This window comes from Bos taurus, unplaced genomic scaffold, assembly GCF_002263795.3.
Source record: "Bos taurus isolate L1 Dominette 01449 registration number 42190680 breed Hereford unplaced genomic scaffold, ARS-UCD2.0 Leftover_ScbfJmS_1554, whole genome shotgun sequence".
Lineage (NCBI taxonomy): Eukaryota > Metazoa > Chordata > Mammalia > Artiodactyla > Bovidae > Bos > Bos taurus.
In genome coordinates, this window is record NW_020190651.1 from 651 (window position 1) to 17,582 (window position 16,932).

The 16,932-nt window shown below is 48.5% G+C and overlaps 1 protein-coding gene across 1 annotated transcript; it reads left to right on the forward strand.

Moving 5' to 3' along the window:
* Window positions 1-3,035: 3,035 nt before the first annotated feature.
* Window positions 3,036-11,303, forward strand: LOC112441504 (UL16-binding protein 3-like; the record flags this gene model as incomplete). The annotated part of the gene is given in 5 exon segments (XM_024988973.2): window positions 3,036-3,299; window positions 3,675-3,748; window positions 3,750-3,954; window positions 5,094-5,226; window positions 6,372-11,303. Coding segments are annotated over 5 exon segments (725 nt in total), but the record flags the coding sequence as incomplete, so codon positions are not given.
* Window positions 11,304-16,932: the final 5,629 nt, after the last annotated feature.

Genomic DNA, 16,932 nt, shown 5'->3' on the forward strand with positions numbered 1-16,932 from the left:
TGACCACTGGAAATACCATAGCCTTGACTAGACGGACCTTTGTTGGCAATGTAATATCTCTGCTTTTCAATATGCTGTCTAGGTTGCTCATAACTTTCCTCCCAAAGACTAAGCATCTTTTAATTTCATGTGCTTGGTTACAACAGTATGTTTTCCATATCCCTCCCCATCCCAAGAACCTCAGGGCCTCCAACAACTTCCCATCTGTGAAGGGATCCTAAACCTGCCCTCTGTCAACTGGCACCCTATCCTCTTGCCTGAGAATTCACCCCAGCAGAAGCCTCCCAGCCTGGCCCCCAGGACATAAAGCAGGAGAGATGGGAGAAGAGTTTCCCAAAGTGTGTGACACAGGGCACGAGGGTGAGGACGGGCACCCCCACTTCTACCCTTCGGTCCCACATTCATATTCCCTGAGACTATGGAGACAGTGGCCTATTATAGCTATTATTTAAGACAGGAGTTGGAGAACCTTTTCTTCAAAAGATAGAGAGTAAATCTGTTGGTCTCCACAGGCCATTTGGTGTCTGTGTAGATTGTACATCTCCACATTTGTGCTACAAGAGAAGAAAAAGAGGACCTGAAAAACCAAAAGAACCATGTGACTGCCCTGGGTCACAAAACAGTAACAGATGACTCCTCCCCTAGGGACTAGTGCAAGGGATGCCTTAGCTGCCTGTTAGTGAACCAAAAATTTGCTCTGTCCTACCTTGTAGGTTCTGGGTGGTGTGATTGTGAAAGGAGTGCGGGTCCAGCAGATAGGGTTATGTCCCCTGACCCCTCTGCTCTAGAATGGCTTCTTGGTCCATGGAGATATAGGGGACACTGCATGAAGCCTCAGGCATGAGCAGAGAATAGTGTGTGCATGCTAAGTCGCTTCAGTCATGTCCAACTCTTTATGATCCTATGGACTATAGCCCACGAGGGTCCTCTGTCCAAGAGATTCTCCAGGCAAGAACACTGGAGTGGCTTGCCATGCTCTTCTTCATGGGATCTTCTCTCACTCAGGGATAGATCCCACATCTACTCCAGCTCCGACATTACAGATGGATTCCTTACTGCTGAGCCATGGGGGCAGGCCCTGGAGAATAGTGGTCCTACAACAATTCTGATGTCAGGCCTAAGCCACCTGCTGCTCTCTCTTATTTGTTGCCTCTGGCCCTTCTTATGCCACACCACAATATCACTTCAATCCTATGATGGTTGGTCTATGTGGACGAATGATGAGGGGTTGATGAGCCCAGATCATGATGGACAACACTGACATTTCATGACCAGAGGCTTCACCTCCACCAGCCCCCAGGACCATACCAGGAGCCACATTTAAATGGTGTAGTATTCCCCATTGCAATTCGCATGGCCTTGCTTCAGGACATAAAGGGTCTGTGTTGTGAACCTCCAAGTAAAGTGCCATAGACGGCACATAGCACCTTTCTGACCACAGATACCTCTGACGTCACAGGTTCTGCTGGGTCATGTGCCCAGGAAGCAGGTCATTATTCACCACTCATCTGTGACTGCTTTTGTGCTAGGACAGCAGTTGTAACAGAAAACTATGGTCTGCAGAGCCTGAAATATGTCATATGTACAATTATAGAAGTCTATGGGCCACACTGCAAATTTAATGGAAATAAGATAGGGATAACACTCCTGAACCCTGGAAAGGTTGTAGGTTGTTAGTCATTTTCTCTAGGATATGATATTGTTTACACATACTATTGGGGAATGAAGGTCAGTGTCAGAAGTGTGAACTTGGAAATCGCTTCTATGGTAGCCCTCACAGCACGGTAATTTACTAACTGTGAAGATTTTTCAATCACATTGCAAATGCAATGGATGTGAAATGAGCACTATAAGGATCAGTGAATGGGTGACACTCCTGTGAGCAGACGTGGGACAGATGTGTATTCCTTACCACAGATCTCAGGCACCACAGTAATAACAGGCGGGCCATGATGATGTTTCAGACTGTTGGACATGATGACAGTCCCACTCTAGGTCCTTATGAATGTGGGGGTGGCTTCTCTGCCAAGTGTACACTTACCCCAGTCAATGACCGTGTGGCTTCTGAAGGCCAGAAGGACTTCTGCACTTGCTGTGGTGATAAGAGGCCCCTCCTTGCTGAAGCCTGGCATCTCTGTCTCTAGTAGTGGATTCTGAATATAAGACCTGACTCAGTGCTGGATACTGCACAAAGGACCCAGACATTTTGTTGGGATGACTGCACTCAGCCTCCTGAACATCCAGCCTTGTGTTTGTCTCTGTTTTTTTAATATAATTTTTCCTTTCAATCATGTAGTTTTTAACAGGGCTCACTGCTCTTCCCCTTGCCTTTAGGATCGCCCTGTGCTATGAGCCAGCGTGGCACTCTCTGCAGTGAGTCCTGGCTACAGTGGGGCTCTCTGGTCACTTTGGCCGCTGCATCTGCTTTGTTTCTGACATAGAGCACTCCACCTGGCATCGGCTCTTTCCCCTTCTCCTTCCTCAGTCCTGCTGGAAGTGCACAGGAACACTAATCCCACCACCGTCCCTGACCTTCAGCAAAAGTCACCCTTGAGCTGTTGGAGATGCTTCTCATCCATTCTTTCCTCTCGAGCTCCATAGAGCCTGGTGGACTGCACACTTTCCTGCCCTCTCATACCGTGTCCACCCTGGCACATTCACTTCTCTGAGCCTTGGATCCCCTCCTCTACCACCTGCCTCGGAAGTTCTGGATTTTCTTTTTCATGCCATGTGGGCCAGGCCTTCTCCAGGATTCCAAGACCCATCAAAGTGGTAGATCAGCAGCATCTCCCTGGCCTTGCTAAATCCTGTGAATTCTTTCTGCAGCTTTGGGTTCTGTGTTGGCCTTATGAGCAGAGTAGAGATAATGTTATGTGGTTTCTCCACTTGCTCAGCCTGTCGGTGGTGTTGGGGGCCAGGGGGACCTTCCTGCTCTACCAACCCAGCCCGGCAGCTTTCCTCTGCTCTCACATAAGTGGTGGGAGGAGGTAATGGGTCTTCTCCAAAACCTGCCCTCACCTGCATTTCCTTCACAGACACTCACTCTCTTTTCTACAACTTCACCGTCGATCCTCACCCCAGTCCTGGAGAGCCGTGGTGTGTGGTTCAAGGCCAGGTCGATGGGAATTTTTTTCTCTCCTATGACTGTGGTGGCACCAAGATCCAATCCATAAGTCCATTGGGAGAGGAGGTGAAAACTACGAACGCTTGGGAAACACAGACAGAAACACTGAGAGACATCAGGGACTTCCTCAAGGGGCAATTGCCTGACATTATACCGGAGAAACACACGGCCAGAGGTGAGTTCAATTCGGTTCAGTTGAGTCGCTCAGTCGTGTCCCACTCTTTGCAACCCCGTGGACTGAAGCACGCCAGGCTTCCCTGTCCTTCACCAACTCTCAGAGGTTGCTCAAACTCATGTCCATCAAGTCAACCTCATGTCCATCGAGTCCAGGGGTGAGTTAGAAAGTCCAAATACTGAAGGGGCTGCATCCATTGTTTGTGGGTAAAAAATTCAACTGGATATTGGTCCTTCCCTAGTAGTCCAGTGGAAGGAGCAGGCCTTGGAGGAGAGAACAGGGCCAGTTACCTGGGCCCAGGGGAGGTGGACCACGGTGAGGCAAAGAATTTGTCAAGTCCAAGGCTGAGCTCTTTCTTTTCCTTGGTGGAGTCAGGCCCTCTGACCCTGCAGGCCAGGATGACGTGCCAGTGTGAAGAGGATGGACACATCAGTGGATCTTGGCAATTCAATTGGCTTCAATGGAGAAATGTGCCTCCGCTTTGATTCAGAAAATGGACACTGGACAGAGGTTCATTCTGGAGGAAGGCGGATGAAAGAGAAGTGGGAGAAGGACAGAGCTGTGACCGACTTCTTCAAGAACGTCTCCATGGGAGACTGTCAGACCTGCCTTCAGGATCTTATAGTGTGCTGGGAGAAAACGTTGAAGACCTCAGGTAAGTGAGACGAGTATAAGGAAGTGGTAGTCCACTCAAGGTGATATGGACCCAATGTCTGTGTGTGCATGTGTGTGTCTGTGTGTGTCTGTGTGTATGTGTGTTTTGGCAAAGTGATCCATCTAAAGTGAGCTGTTCCTGAAACATGGATGGACCTAGAGAGTGTCATACTAAGTGATCTAAGTCAGAAAGAGAAGGAGAAATATCATATGACATACCTTATATCTGGAATCTAAAAAGAAATAGTACAAAAAAACTTAGAAAACAGAAAGAGACTCACAGACTTAGAAAACAAGCTTATGGTTACCTGGGGGAAGGGATAGTTAGGGACTCTGGGAAGTTCATGTACACGCTGCTATGTGTAAAATGGATAACCAACAAGCTCCTACTTTATAGCACATGGAACTCTACTCAGTGTTATGTGCCAGCCTAGATGGGAGAGGGGTTTAGGGGAGAAGGGGTACATGTGTATCTATGGCTGAATCCGTTCACCGTTCACCTGAAACTATCATAGCACTGTTAATGGCTGTACCCCAATTAACAATGTTTTTGGAGTGAATAAAAATAAAATAAAAGAATGTAAAAAAATAAATTTAAAAAGTGAGTAGCTCCTGGGAGAACAATGATCCGGGATGCTCTATCATCCTCGTTCCCTTTCCACCTCCTGACGTCCTTTCCTCACAGCACAGGCATTTGGATGATTGAACATGGATTTTTGCTGATCCAAATCCTGTAGACGTCTTTTTTATTTCTGGGATTTATTTCTCACTGTACCCTCATTCCAGAATCTTTTTTTAAATGTCACCAATTCTACTTCGGAAAACTGTCAATACCACCTCTGCTGTCAGCTCCTGAGGACTCCATCCTCAGGTCACTGTCTCTGATGTCACAGCAGGACTGAGTGGCTGTGTTGGAAACCTTGCTCCCCCATTAGCTGTCAGAGCCCCATTAGCTCCCTTCGCCCCATCTTGCCTGAGGATCTATCCCAGGGGCCTCCATGTGATGGGTACAAGCTGTCTGCACCCATCTAGGGGTACCTAGGGTATCTGAATTCTAGGGGTACCTGAATCAGGGGGGCTGAGGAGGCATCTGCCGAGTTTGGGGTCTGGACAAAGGATTCACTCTTACTCTCCTTGCAGCATCACCGACCACAGTCCCCCATACAGTGCAGCCTACGGCCCCAACCAGCAATCACATAACCAAGATCATCCTTGGAGTTCTTGCCGGTTTCATCATAATAAGCATCGTAGTGTGGATCATTCACAAGAACAGGTACTGAAGGCAGGGGCACAGGGCCTGGCGTGAGGACGAGGAAGGTGACTCCCAGCCAACCCCTCCCCTCACTGAACCTCTTCACCCTGGAAATGAGCAGGGGGATAAGACCCCATATCATCTGAGAGCAGAACTCGACAAGTTCAGCCCTGAGTTCTGAGAGGTCCCTGCTGTTAGGTGACATTGTTAAAAGGGAGGGGCCTTCACTAAGCTGAGGCCTATTGATGCTTAAAGACTTCAGCCAAGTCCCCTGACTGAGCACAGACTGCTGGCTGGCAGGGCCCCGGTAGGTGGTGTGAGAACAGCAGGCACTCAGGGCAAGGGCAGGACTCACGGGGGCTGAGAGCAGCAGGGGGCTCCACATGATGTGTCAGTGGGGAGGGGACCCACCCAGGGGCCAAGATGAGAGGGGCCGGGCTCTCATCCCAGGAGGAAGGGGTGGGAAGGCCTTTGCAGACCCAACTCCAAAGGCCTGTTCTCACAGGAAGTGGCTTGGGTCACAGCAGGCAAGGCAGGAGCCCCACAGCAGAGACTGTGGGAAGGGCTGAGGCCAGGCCTGTGCTCCTGGAGCAGCAGCAGTTCTGTCTCAGCCTGTGGCCTCTTGGGGACCCAGAGACTCCATCACTGAGTGATATTGCCTTGAGCAGAGGTGCCTGGGGATGGGTGGGGCTGAGCTGGGGGGGAGGCGCCCAGCTGAGCTGCACCAGGAAGAGATATGGGGGCAAGGACCCTGGTCCTGAGGGCTGTCAGTTGCTGGCTCAGAGGCTGTAGGGGAACGAAGGAAGGAGGTTTGCCTGCAGCCCCTCAAGGCTGTCAGAAAGCAAGGCCCCTCATCTGGGGACTTGCTCCTTGGTCCTTAGGCACCCCCTCGGGAGGATCCAGACCTGAGTAAAGGAAGCAGATTGATTCCTCACTGGCTCCAGTCCTGAGCCTAAGCAGGGGGTGTCAGGGCCTGGGTGACTCTGTGATGCAGTAAAGAAGGAGGAGGTGACAAGAAGCTGCTGGGCCTGGGGTGGGGGTGGGGGTGGAGGACATAGGAGCCCCTCAGTGAGGAAGGAGCTGGAGGGGGGCTGGGGAGGGGCAGCCCCAGGAAAGTGACAGGAGTTCCTCAGTCTCCTGGACCAACACCCCTTTATTTTCTACAGGAGATGGTGCTTCCCAGAAGCCACAACAGGTGCTCTGTCGGCCTCATGACTTAGTCTTTCCTTGGCAGCCGTTGTTCTCCTTCTGTTCACTTTACAGTCAGGAGATCAGACCCAGGAATTCGGAGCCTGCCTTCCAGTTATGATGACGCAGTAGCTGCGTTGTCTCATGACTCTTGTCACATTTGGCAAACTGTCTTCTCAGTCTCTCTTTTTTTTTTTTTTCCCATCCTCTTTTGCTTCTTTCTCTTGGTTGTAAGTGATGGAATCCCTGCAATGAAATGTTCAACTACTTGAACAAGAAATCTCCTCAAATAGGACACTTTCTGTCTTTTTCTAGTTTGAGAAAAATCAGACTCTTCTCTATATGGCAATCTCATTGTTGCAAATGATGATAATGCAAGAAAAATACCATCTGCTATTGCAGGACACAGGGATTCTTTCTGTGTTCAGAGAAACAACTTCAGAGTGTTTTGAACAGAACAAAATACTATGTCTGAATGTCTCTTTTAGTCATTTTATTTCTAATATGAATATTTAAGTCAGTATCTCGCTATGGCAAAAGACATAAATATTTCAAGTTTCCTTTTCTAATCAAGGAGGGAACTCGGGACATTTCACCCTTTGTCCACCTTATGGGATTAAATAGAACTGATGATTCAGCTACATGTATTGTGGAAGCCAAGAATAAAAAGAAAGCTCTTAAAGTAACATGCAGTCTAGCTCTCGATCCCAATCAGTATCCTGATAACCTGGATCCAAGGATATATTCTGAAAGTTATGCAATGAAATCCTTTTTATTTCATCAAGATCTTCACCCTCAGTGGTGACTCTTCTGTGTTCCTCTATGCCTCCCCCTCTCAAAGGAGAAGCCAGACATCACAGCACAAACTATGTCTGTTTTGAAAAGTAGATTTATTTCCCCATAGACAGAGGATCATGTTCAGAATAGATAATGAAGTACTACAAATAAATAAGATAAATTGTAATTTTTTGGCCACTGCTTGAGCTGTTTACATATGGTAAACTGTTGTTCAGTCACTTCGTCATGTCCAACTCTGTGACCCCATAGACTATAGCACGCCAGGCTTCCCTGTCTCTCACTATCTCCCGGAGTTTGCTCAAACTCATGTCCATTGAGTTGGTGATGCCATCCAACCATCTCATCCTCTGTTGCCCCATTCTCCTCCTGCTCTCAATCTATGCCATCATCAGGAACTTTTCCAATAACTGGGCTCTTCACATCAGAAAGACAAAGTATTGGAGTTTCATCATCAGCATCAGTCCTTCCAATGAATATTCAGGGTTGATTTCCTTTAGGATGGACTGGTTTGATCTCCTTGCAGTCCAAGGGACTCTCAAGAGTCTTATCTAGCACCACAATTCAAAAGCATCAGTTCTTCAGCATTCAGCCTTCTTTACAGTCCAACTCTCACATAAGTGCATCACTACTGGAAAATCTGTAGCTTTGACTGGACAGACCTTTATTGGCAAAGTGATGTCTTTGCGTTGCACATCCTACTCAGCATCTTTCTTTTTCCTTCTCAAACCAATTTTACCACTTGACCTTGATGGTCAGTTTTTCTTTCTTATCACACGTGTGTTCATTGGGGGAGCACTTTTGATTTCTTTTAAGTACTTTTCCTTTGCATTCACAACTTGACCAAATGTTTGATGGGAAAGGCTTCTTTAGGTCCTTGCCGGTTCTGTCTTTTATTGCATCCATTTTTAAATGACATGTTCCCGTGGTATCTTGAATTTTCCTGAAGAGATCTCTAGCCTTTCCCTTTCTATTGTTTTCCTCTATTTGCATTGATCATCTAGGAAGCCTTTCTTATCTCTTCTTGCTATTCTTGGGAATTATGCATTCAGATGGATATATCCTTCCTTTTCTCCTTTGCCTTTCGCCTCTCTTCTTTTCTCAGCTATTTCTAAGGTCTCCTCAATCATTTTGTCTTCTTGCATTTGTTTTTCTTGGCGGTGGTTTTGGTCAGCACCTTCTGTACAAACTCAGGAACCTCTATCCAGAGTTCTTCAGGCACTCTGTGTACCACATATAATCCTTTGAATCTATTTGTCCCTTCCACTGTATAATATAAGACATTTGATTTAGGTCATAGCTGAATGGCCTAGTGGTTTTTCTTACTTTCTTCAATTTAAGTCTGAATTTTGCAATACAGAGCTCATGATCTGTGCCACAGTCAGCTCCCATCTTGTTTTTGCTCCTATATAGAGGTTCTCCACCTTTGGCTACAAGGAATATAGTCTATCTGATTTCAGTATTGACCATTGGGTGATGTTCATGTGTAGAGTCATCTCTTGTTTTGTTGGAACAGTGTTTTTGCTATGACTAGTATGTTCTCTTGGCAAAGCTCAAAATAACTTTTGTTGCCTTCATTTTACACTCCAAGGCATGTAGGTACAGCAAAACCTCAGAGATATTCCAGGCTGTGTTCCAGACCAGGGCAATGAATTGAATATCATAATAAAGTAAATCACACAAATTTTTCATTTCCCAGTATGTATATAGTTTTGTTGACATTGTCTGAAGTCTGTTAAGTGTGCAATAGCTTTATGACTAAATAAATAATATACAGAATTTCATTAACAACAATTTGTTTCTAAAATAAAGTAGTTTGAGAATCATCTCTGCCTTCATGAGTCAAAATCTTTTTGCTGGTGGAGGGTCTTGTCCAGCGTCTATGTCTGCTGACTGATCAGGGTGGTGGTTGCTGAAGGTTGGGGTGGGTAGGGCAATTTCTGAAAAGAGGACAACAATGAAGTTTGCCACATCCTTTGACTCTTCCTTTAACAGATTTCTATGGAGCATGCAATGCTCTGTAACAGCATTTTAACCCACAGTAGAACTTCTTTCAAAATTGGAGTTAATCCTCTGCAGTCTGCTGCTGCTTTTTTCAACCAAGTTTATGTTATGTTCTAAATCCTTTGTTGTCATTTCAGCAATCTTCATAGCTTGTTCACCAAGAGCAGTTTCTGTCTCAAGATACCACTTTCTTTGCTCATGCATGAGAATGAACTCTCATTCAATTCGGCTTTATGATGAAATTGCAGCAATTCAGCCACATTTTCAGGCTTTGCTTCTAAGTCTAGCTCCCTTCTTGTTTCCACTACATCTGCAGTTACTTCCTCTGGTGATTTCTTGAACCCCTCAAAGTCATCTGTGAAGGTAGGAATCACCTTCTCCCAAACTCGCCTTAATGTTGATATTTCAACCTATTCAGTGTTTTCAATGGAATCTATAATCATGAATCCATTGTAGAGGGACTTCCCTGGTGGTCTAGTGATGAAGAATCTACCTTCCAATGCAAGGAATGATGGCCTGATCCCTGTTCAGGGGACTAAGGTCCCACATACTGCCTAGCGACTAAGCCCATGTGTTGCAACTACTGAGCCCAGGCACCAAAACTAGAGATTCTTTGTCTTGCAGCGAATGATCATGTATGACCCAACAAAGATCCTGTGTGCCTCAACTAAGACCCATGGAACCAAATACATAAATAAATAAATAATATTTTTAGAAAAGATGATATCCTTTTAAAAAAATAAATAAATTCAGTCCAGAAAGTTCTCAGTTGACTTTGCTCAGATCCCGAGAGGAATAACTATCTATGCAGCTATAGCTCTAAAATGTATTTCTTAAATGCTGTTACTTGAGCATCAAAATTGCTCCTTGATCCATGTGCTGCAGACCAGATGTTGTGTTGGCAGCCATGAAAACAACATGGATCTCATTGTACTTCTCCATCAGATTCTGGGATACTTTGTCAATCAGCAGTAATATTTTGAAAGGAATCTTTCATTCTGAGCAGTAGGTCTCAATATTGGACTTAAAATACTTGGCCACCAATGTTGTGAACAGATAGGCTGTCATCCAGGCTTCATTGTTTCATTTACGGAGCACAGCAGAACAGAATCAGCCTAATTCGAAAGGGCCTTAGAATTTTCCAAGTGGTAAGTGACCACTGACTTCCAGGAATCTGCTGCGTTAGTCCTTATCAAGAAAATCAGCATGTTCTTGGAATCTTTGAAGCCAGGCATTGACTACTCCTCTCTGGGTATCTAAGGCCTGGCAGGCATCTTCTTCCAATAGATGGCTCTTTTGTCAATACTGGAAACCTTTAACTTCGTGTAGCCACCTTCATAGATTATCTTAGCTAAATCTTTTGGATAAGTTGCAGCAGCTTCTATGTCAGGTCTTGTACTACACTCTGCACTTTATTTTATGGAGATGGCTTCTTTCCTTAAACTTCATGAACCAGCCCCTTCTATCTTCAAATTTTCTTCTGCAGCTTTTTCACCTCTCTCAGTCTTCATAGCAATGAAGTGAGTTATGGCTTTGATCTCGACTAGGCTTTGGGTTCAGAAAATGTTGTGGCTGATTGGATCTTCTATCCAGACCCATAAAACTTTCTTCATATCAGCAATAGGATGTTTTGCATTCTCAGAAACAGATACCCAGACTTAGAGAACGAACTTACAGTTGCTGGGTGGAAGAATGCACAAAGGGATAGTTAGGGAGTTTGGGAAGTTCATGTACACACTGCTCTATTTGAAATGGATAACCATCAAGGACCTGTGTATGACATATGGTGTGTCTGTGTGTGCACACTCAGTCGTGTCCAACTCTTTCTGTCCTCATGGACTGTAGCCTGCCAGCTCCTCTGTCCATGGGATTTTCCAGTCAAGAATACTGAAATGGGTTGCTCTTTCCTTCTCCAGAGGATCTTCCCAGCCCAAGGATCAAACCCACAACTCTGCTCACTGTTATGTGACTGCCCTGTCAGGATGGGAGTGTAGGGAGAATGGATATATGTATGTGTACAGGTGAGTCCCTTACCTGTTCACCTGAAACTATCCCAACACTGTTTGTAAATCAGCTATACCCAATACAAAATAAAAAGGTTTTACAAAATAGATTGTTTTCCAGTTGGAGTCATTAGAGAAACTTCTGGGGAAAAGATGCAAAGATATGAAAAACCCAACTGCCACTTTTGCAGAGCCCAGAGCAAAAACAGGATGCCTCACATGCCCCCAGCATACATGAACACTTAAGGGTTCAGCCAGTCACCTTAGCCACCCTTCCGACTGACCCCTGGACACAGCCCTACACTCACCTCATGGAAGGAACAAGCTCACCCCAACACCTTAAGGAGTCAGCAAGCAAGGAACCTGTCATTTGTTGTCACTCCCCTCTGTTGCAACAGGAGCCCCAATAAAGCCTTGCCTCAATTTCTTTTGATTAAGATATTTGATTTATTTTTATTGTCTGGCCTCTGAATTATTTCTATTGATGAAGGAGGCCAAGATCCGTGGTATGTAACAACTTGGGGATAAGAGACACATGGGGCCTGGGAGGAGGAATCGAACGCAGGCTTGGGTGGGGCACCAGCTTGCTGAGTTCAGGTGATTGATATGTCAGGGGGAGACGCTCATGCATAGGCCTGGGGGACAGGGCCCTGTGTTTAACCTCTGGGAAGAGGCAACACGGGGACCACATAGCCCCAGTGAGTGAAGCTGGTGAAGAGGCAAGTGACTAGGAGAGCAGGAGAAAGACAGAAGGACAGCCTTAGAGTCCTGGTCAGGACAGCCACATAGGGGAAGACGAGCCACTCTGGACAGGCCTGGCCACTCCCACCCATGCATGCTCCTGGCACCCGTACACAGTCTAGACCCCAGATAGGAGTGGAATCAACTGGGAGGTGGTTTTAATGGGTGTCGACAACGATTATATTTCCAAGAACATGAGACTCCACCTGATTGCTCTTGCCAGGTCCTTAAAACTCTGCTCGAATCCATTTCCACATCTATAAATAGGGAACCCAGCCTCACTCAGTGACAAGACATGAATTGGAGCACTGCCCGTGCTCAGGTGTCAGCGTGACCCTCCAAGGTCAGGGCTCAGTCACCCCTGAAGCTAGCAAAGGCCAAAAGCCCCATGATAACAGAGAGATGGAGCCCTGTCACAGACGTTGACCTCTCAATGTCATTGGTAGACCCACTTCCCAAGAGTTAGGAGGCCTTGTCACTCCCAAAGAGTGTTGGATCATCAACACTCTTCATCAGCAGATAGCCCTGAAATGTGAAAGTGAGATGCTCAGTGCCGCTTGTACACTGCATAAAAGTAAATTATGAGCAGAAAGAAAACGGATCACACAGGCTACCAGTGTAGAACAAGCAACCGGAAGAGACCGCCAAGTGGCGCCCCGTGGCAGCGCTGGATCCCGGTCTCCGCGGAACCTGCAAATTCAGGTTCTGGCCTCAGTCCTCAAATTCTTTCTAATGAGCAGTTACTTCGGCCCACAAAAGGTTTAGGACTTCTCTGGGACAGAAACTACTAGAAAACATATTGCGGATGACACTGCAGTTAAGGGCTGTCTTAAAGCCCTTCCAAGAGATCCGCAGAGTTCTCCGGTGGGGTGGTTGGGTGTAGGGGGTGGCGTCGAAATCTTGAGTCTTTTAAGAAAAGCAGGGCTTCCCTCGAAGCTCAGTCAGTAAAGACTCTGCCTGCAATGTAGGAGATCTGGCTTCGATCCCAGAGTCAGGAAGATCCCAAGGAGGAGGGCATGGCGACCCACTGAAGTACTCTTGCCTGGAGAATCCCAGTGGTCAGAGGAGCCCGGGGGACTACAGTCCTCAGGGTCGCAAGAGTCGGACACGACTGAGCGAGTAAACCACCACCACAGGAAGACTGCAGGCGGGAATGGGGAGGAAGGTTGAGGGGCCAGAAGGACTTGGAGAAGAAAAGAGACAGTGAGGGGCAGGGGGCGCAAGGAGTCAGGAGAGGCGGCTACTGCCGGCGTCACCTGAGGCTTCCGACGCGGGGCGGAGAGTGGACTGGAGGGCAAGGCGAGCCCTCCTATAAATAGCTCCGCGAGAAGTCCGATCCAACGAGTTTCCAGGTGGTGATGGGCTGGAAGGCTGGCCCCGGAGCGCGTCTTGGTTTCGCGGCTCTGGTGCTACTCCTGCCTCTCCGGTTCTGCACGGCGCGAGGCAGCGAGTTCGGGGATTAACCTGCGGGGAGCGGACACGGGGCCTTAAGACCCGAGAGGGATGGGGGTGTCCGAGGAGGTTCAGGAACGCCGCGGGGGGCCGCCTCCTGCTTTTAAAGCTCCGAGCGCTCCTTTCCCACTGGGCTCCTGCTCCCCGCTCCCACTCCCCGGCTGATTGCCATTCCCCGCAGGGATAAAGACTGGGTGAAATCTGGGTGAAAAAGGAATTCCAGCGGAAGGGAGGGAAGGCAGGGAGACGTGAGAGCCAGGTCGGCGTCACGAAATGCTGCTGCAGCGCTCCCCCGCCCGTCGGGAATTCGGAGCCACTGAAGCTGGGTGCAGGACAGGTGGCGGCAGCTCCCGAGGGACGGAACCCACGGGGTTCAGAGGAAGGCTGGGAGGAGTCTAACCAGTTGCGTTGGGCGCAGGGGAGGTCGGGGCAGATGGGCAAGGGTCTCGGTAAAGTCCACCACTTGGGCGGGGAGTGGGTGGGCAGGGCAGGAGGGACCGGTGGGGAGATGGTGGAGTCTGTCCTAGGAAGCCTCCTTACAGTCCTGCTTGGTTACGACACTATTTTTTCCATATCCCTCCCCATCCCAGGAACCTCAGGGCCTCCAACAACTTCCCATCTGTGAAGGGATCCTAAACCTGCCCTCTGTCAACTGGCACCCTATCCTCTTGCCTGAGAATTCACCCCAGCAGAAGCCTCCCAGCCTGGCCCCCAGGACATAAAGCAGGAGAGATGGGAGAAGAGTTTCCCAAAGTGTGTGACACAGGGCACGAGGGTGAGGACGGACACCCCCACTTCTACCCTTCAGTCCCACATTCATATTCCCCGAGACTATGGAGACAGTGGCCTATAGTAGCTATTATTTAACACAGGAGTTGGAGAACTTTTTCTTCAAAAAAATAGAGAGTATATCTGTTGGTTTCCAAGGGCATTTGGTGTCTGTGTGCATTATACATCTCCATATTTGTGCTACAAGAGCAGGAAAAGACGACCTGAAGAAACCAAAAGAACTGTGTGGCTGTCCTGGGTCACACCACAGTAATAGTTGGCTCATGCCCTAGGGACTAGTGCAAGGGGTGCCTTAGCTGTCTGTTTGTGAACCAGAACCTTGCTCTGTCCTGCTTTATAGGTTCTGGGTGGTGTGAATGTGAAAGGATGGTGGGTCCAGCAGTTATGGACTAATGTCCCCTGACCCCTTCTGCTCTAGAGTGGCCTCTTTGGTCCATGGACATAGGGGACACTTTGTGAAGCCTCAGGCATGAGCAGAGACTAGTGTGTGCATGCTAAGTCACTTCAGTGCCTCCATGTGATGGGTGCAAGCTGTCTGCACAGTAGGGGTACCTGAATCAGGGGTGCAAGGAGGCATCTGCCGATTTTGGGGTCTGGACAAGGACTTCACTCTTACTCTCCTTGCAGAATCACTGACCACAGTCCCCCCTACAGTGCAGCCTATGACCCTAGCCAGCGACCACATAACCAAGATTGTCCTTGGAGTTCTCACTGGTATCGTCATAATAAGCATCGCAGCCTGGATCCTTTACAAGAAGAGGTACTGAGGACAGAATTCAGAGAGAAGGCTGGGGCACAGGGCCTGGTGTGAGGCCGGGGAAGCTGGATCCCAGCCAACCCCTACTCCTCACTGAACCTCCTCACCCTGGAAATGAGCCGGTGAATAAGACCCCATATCACCTGAGGGCAGAATTCAGACAACATCAGGCCTCAGTTCTGAGAGGTCCCCGTTGTCAGGTGAGATTGTGAAAAGAGAGGGGCCTTCACTAGGCTGAGGGCTTATTGATGCTTAAAGGGTTCAGCTAAGTCCCCTGAGTGAGCACAGACTGCTGGCTGGCAGGGCTCCCGTAGGTGGTGTGAGAATAGCAGGCACTCAGGGCGAGGGCAGGACTCACGGGGGCTGAGAGCAGCATGGGGGCTCCACATGATGTGTCAGCGGGGAGGGGACCCACCCAGGGGCCAAGACGAGAGGGGCCGGGCTCTCATCCCAGGAGGAAGAGATGGGGAGGCCTTTGCAGACCCAACTCCAAAGGCCTGTTCTCACAGGAAGTGGCCTGGGTCACGCAGGCAAGGCAGGAGCCCCACAGCAGAGACTGTGGGAAGGGCTGAGGCCAGGCCTGTGCTCCTGGAGCAGCAGCAGTTCTGACTCAGCCTGTGGCCTGCACGTCAGCAGCCTCCTGGGGACCCAGAGCCTCTATCACTGAGTGGCCCTGCCTTGAGCAGAGGTGCCTGGAGATGGTGGGCCTGAGCTTGGGTGGAGGTGCCCACCTGGACGAGACCAGGAAGAGATGGGGGGCAGGGACCCTGACACTGAGAGCTGTGTGTGCTGCTCAGAGGCTGGAGGGGAACGAAGGAAGGAGGTTTGCCTGCAGGCCCCCAGGGCTGTCAGGACGCAAGGCCCCTCCTCCGGGGACCTGCTCCCTGGTCCTTTAGGCCCCACTCAGGGAGGATCCAGACCTGAGTAAAGGGAGCAGATTGATTCTTCACTGGCTCCAGTCCTGAGCCTGAGCAGGGGGTGTCAGGGCCTGGGTGACTCTGTGATGCAGTAAAGAAGGAGGAGGTGACAAGAAGCTGCTGGGCCTGGGGTGGGGGTGGGGGTGGAGGACATATGAGCCCCTCAGTGAGGGTGGGGCTGGTGGGGTTGGGGAGGGGCAGCCCCAGGAAAGTGACAGGAGTTCCTCAGCTTCCTGGACCAAGGCCTTTTTCTTTTCTGCAGGAGACGGTGCTCCCAGGAAGCCCCTGACAGGTGCTCTGTTGGCCTCAGGACTCAGTCTTTGCTTGGCTGCTTTTGTTCTCCTGCTGTTCACTTTAGAGCCAAGAGATCAGACCTTAGGAATCCCAAGTCTGTCTACCAGTTATGATGACACAGTGGCTGCACCATCTCGAGTCTCTTGTCACATCTAATGAGCATCCTCCTCAACATCTTTATTTTTTTCAAATCTCCTTTCCCACTTTCTCTTGGTGTTGAGTGATGCAATCTCTGCACTGATACTTTCAACTACTTGAACAAGAGATCACCACAAACATAACACTTTCAATCTTCTAGTTTTTGGAAAATTAGACTTTGCCCTGCATCGTGACATTATTCTTAAAAATGATGCTATTGCTGGAAAAACACATCCACTATTACAGGACTCAGGGTGTTTTGCGTTTTTTTTTCCTATATCCAGAGAAACAACTTCATTATATTTTCAAAGGAATAAAATTTTACATTGACTGGTTCCCTTCATAATTGGTGCTGAGTCGTGTTCGACTCTTTGCGACCCCATAGACTGTAGGCCACCAGGCTCCTCTGTCCATGTGATTTCCCAAGCAAGAATACTGGAGTGGGTTGCTATTTCCTTCTCCAGGGGATCTTCCTGATCCAGGGATCGAACTCATGTCATCTGTGTCTCCTGTACCTCATTCATTGGCAAGCTGATTCTTTACCACAGGTGCCACCTGGGATAGTGATTCTTAAATCAACACTCTATATTGCAGAAAAGTTAAGTACTTCATGCCTGTTTTCTAATCCAGGAGAAAAGTCATGGTATGT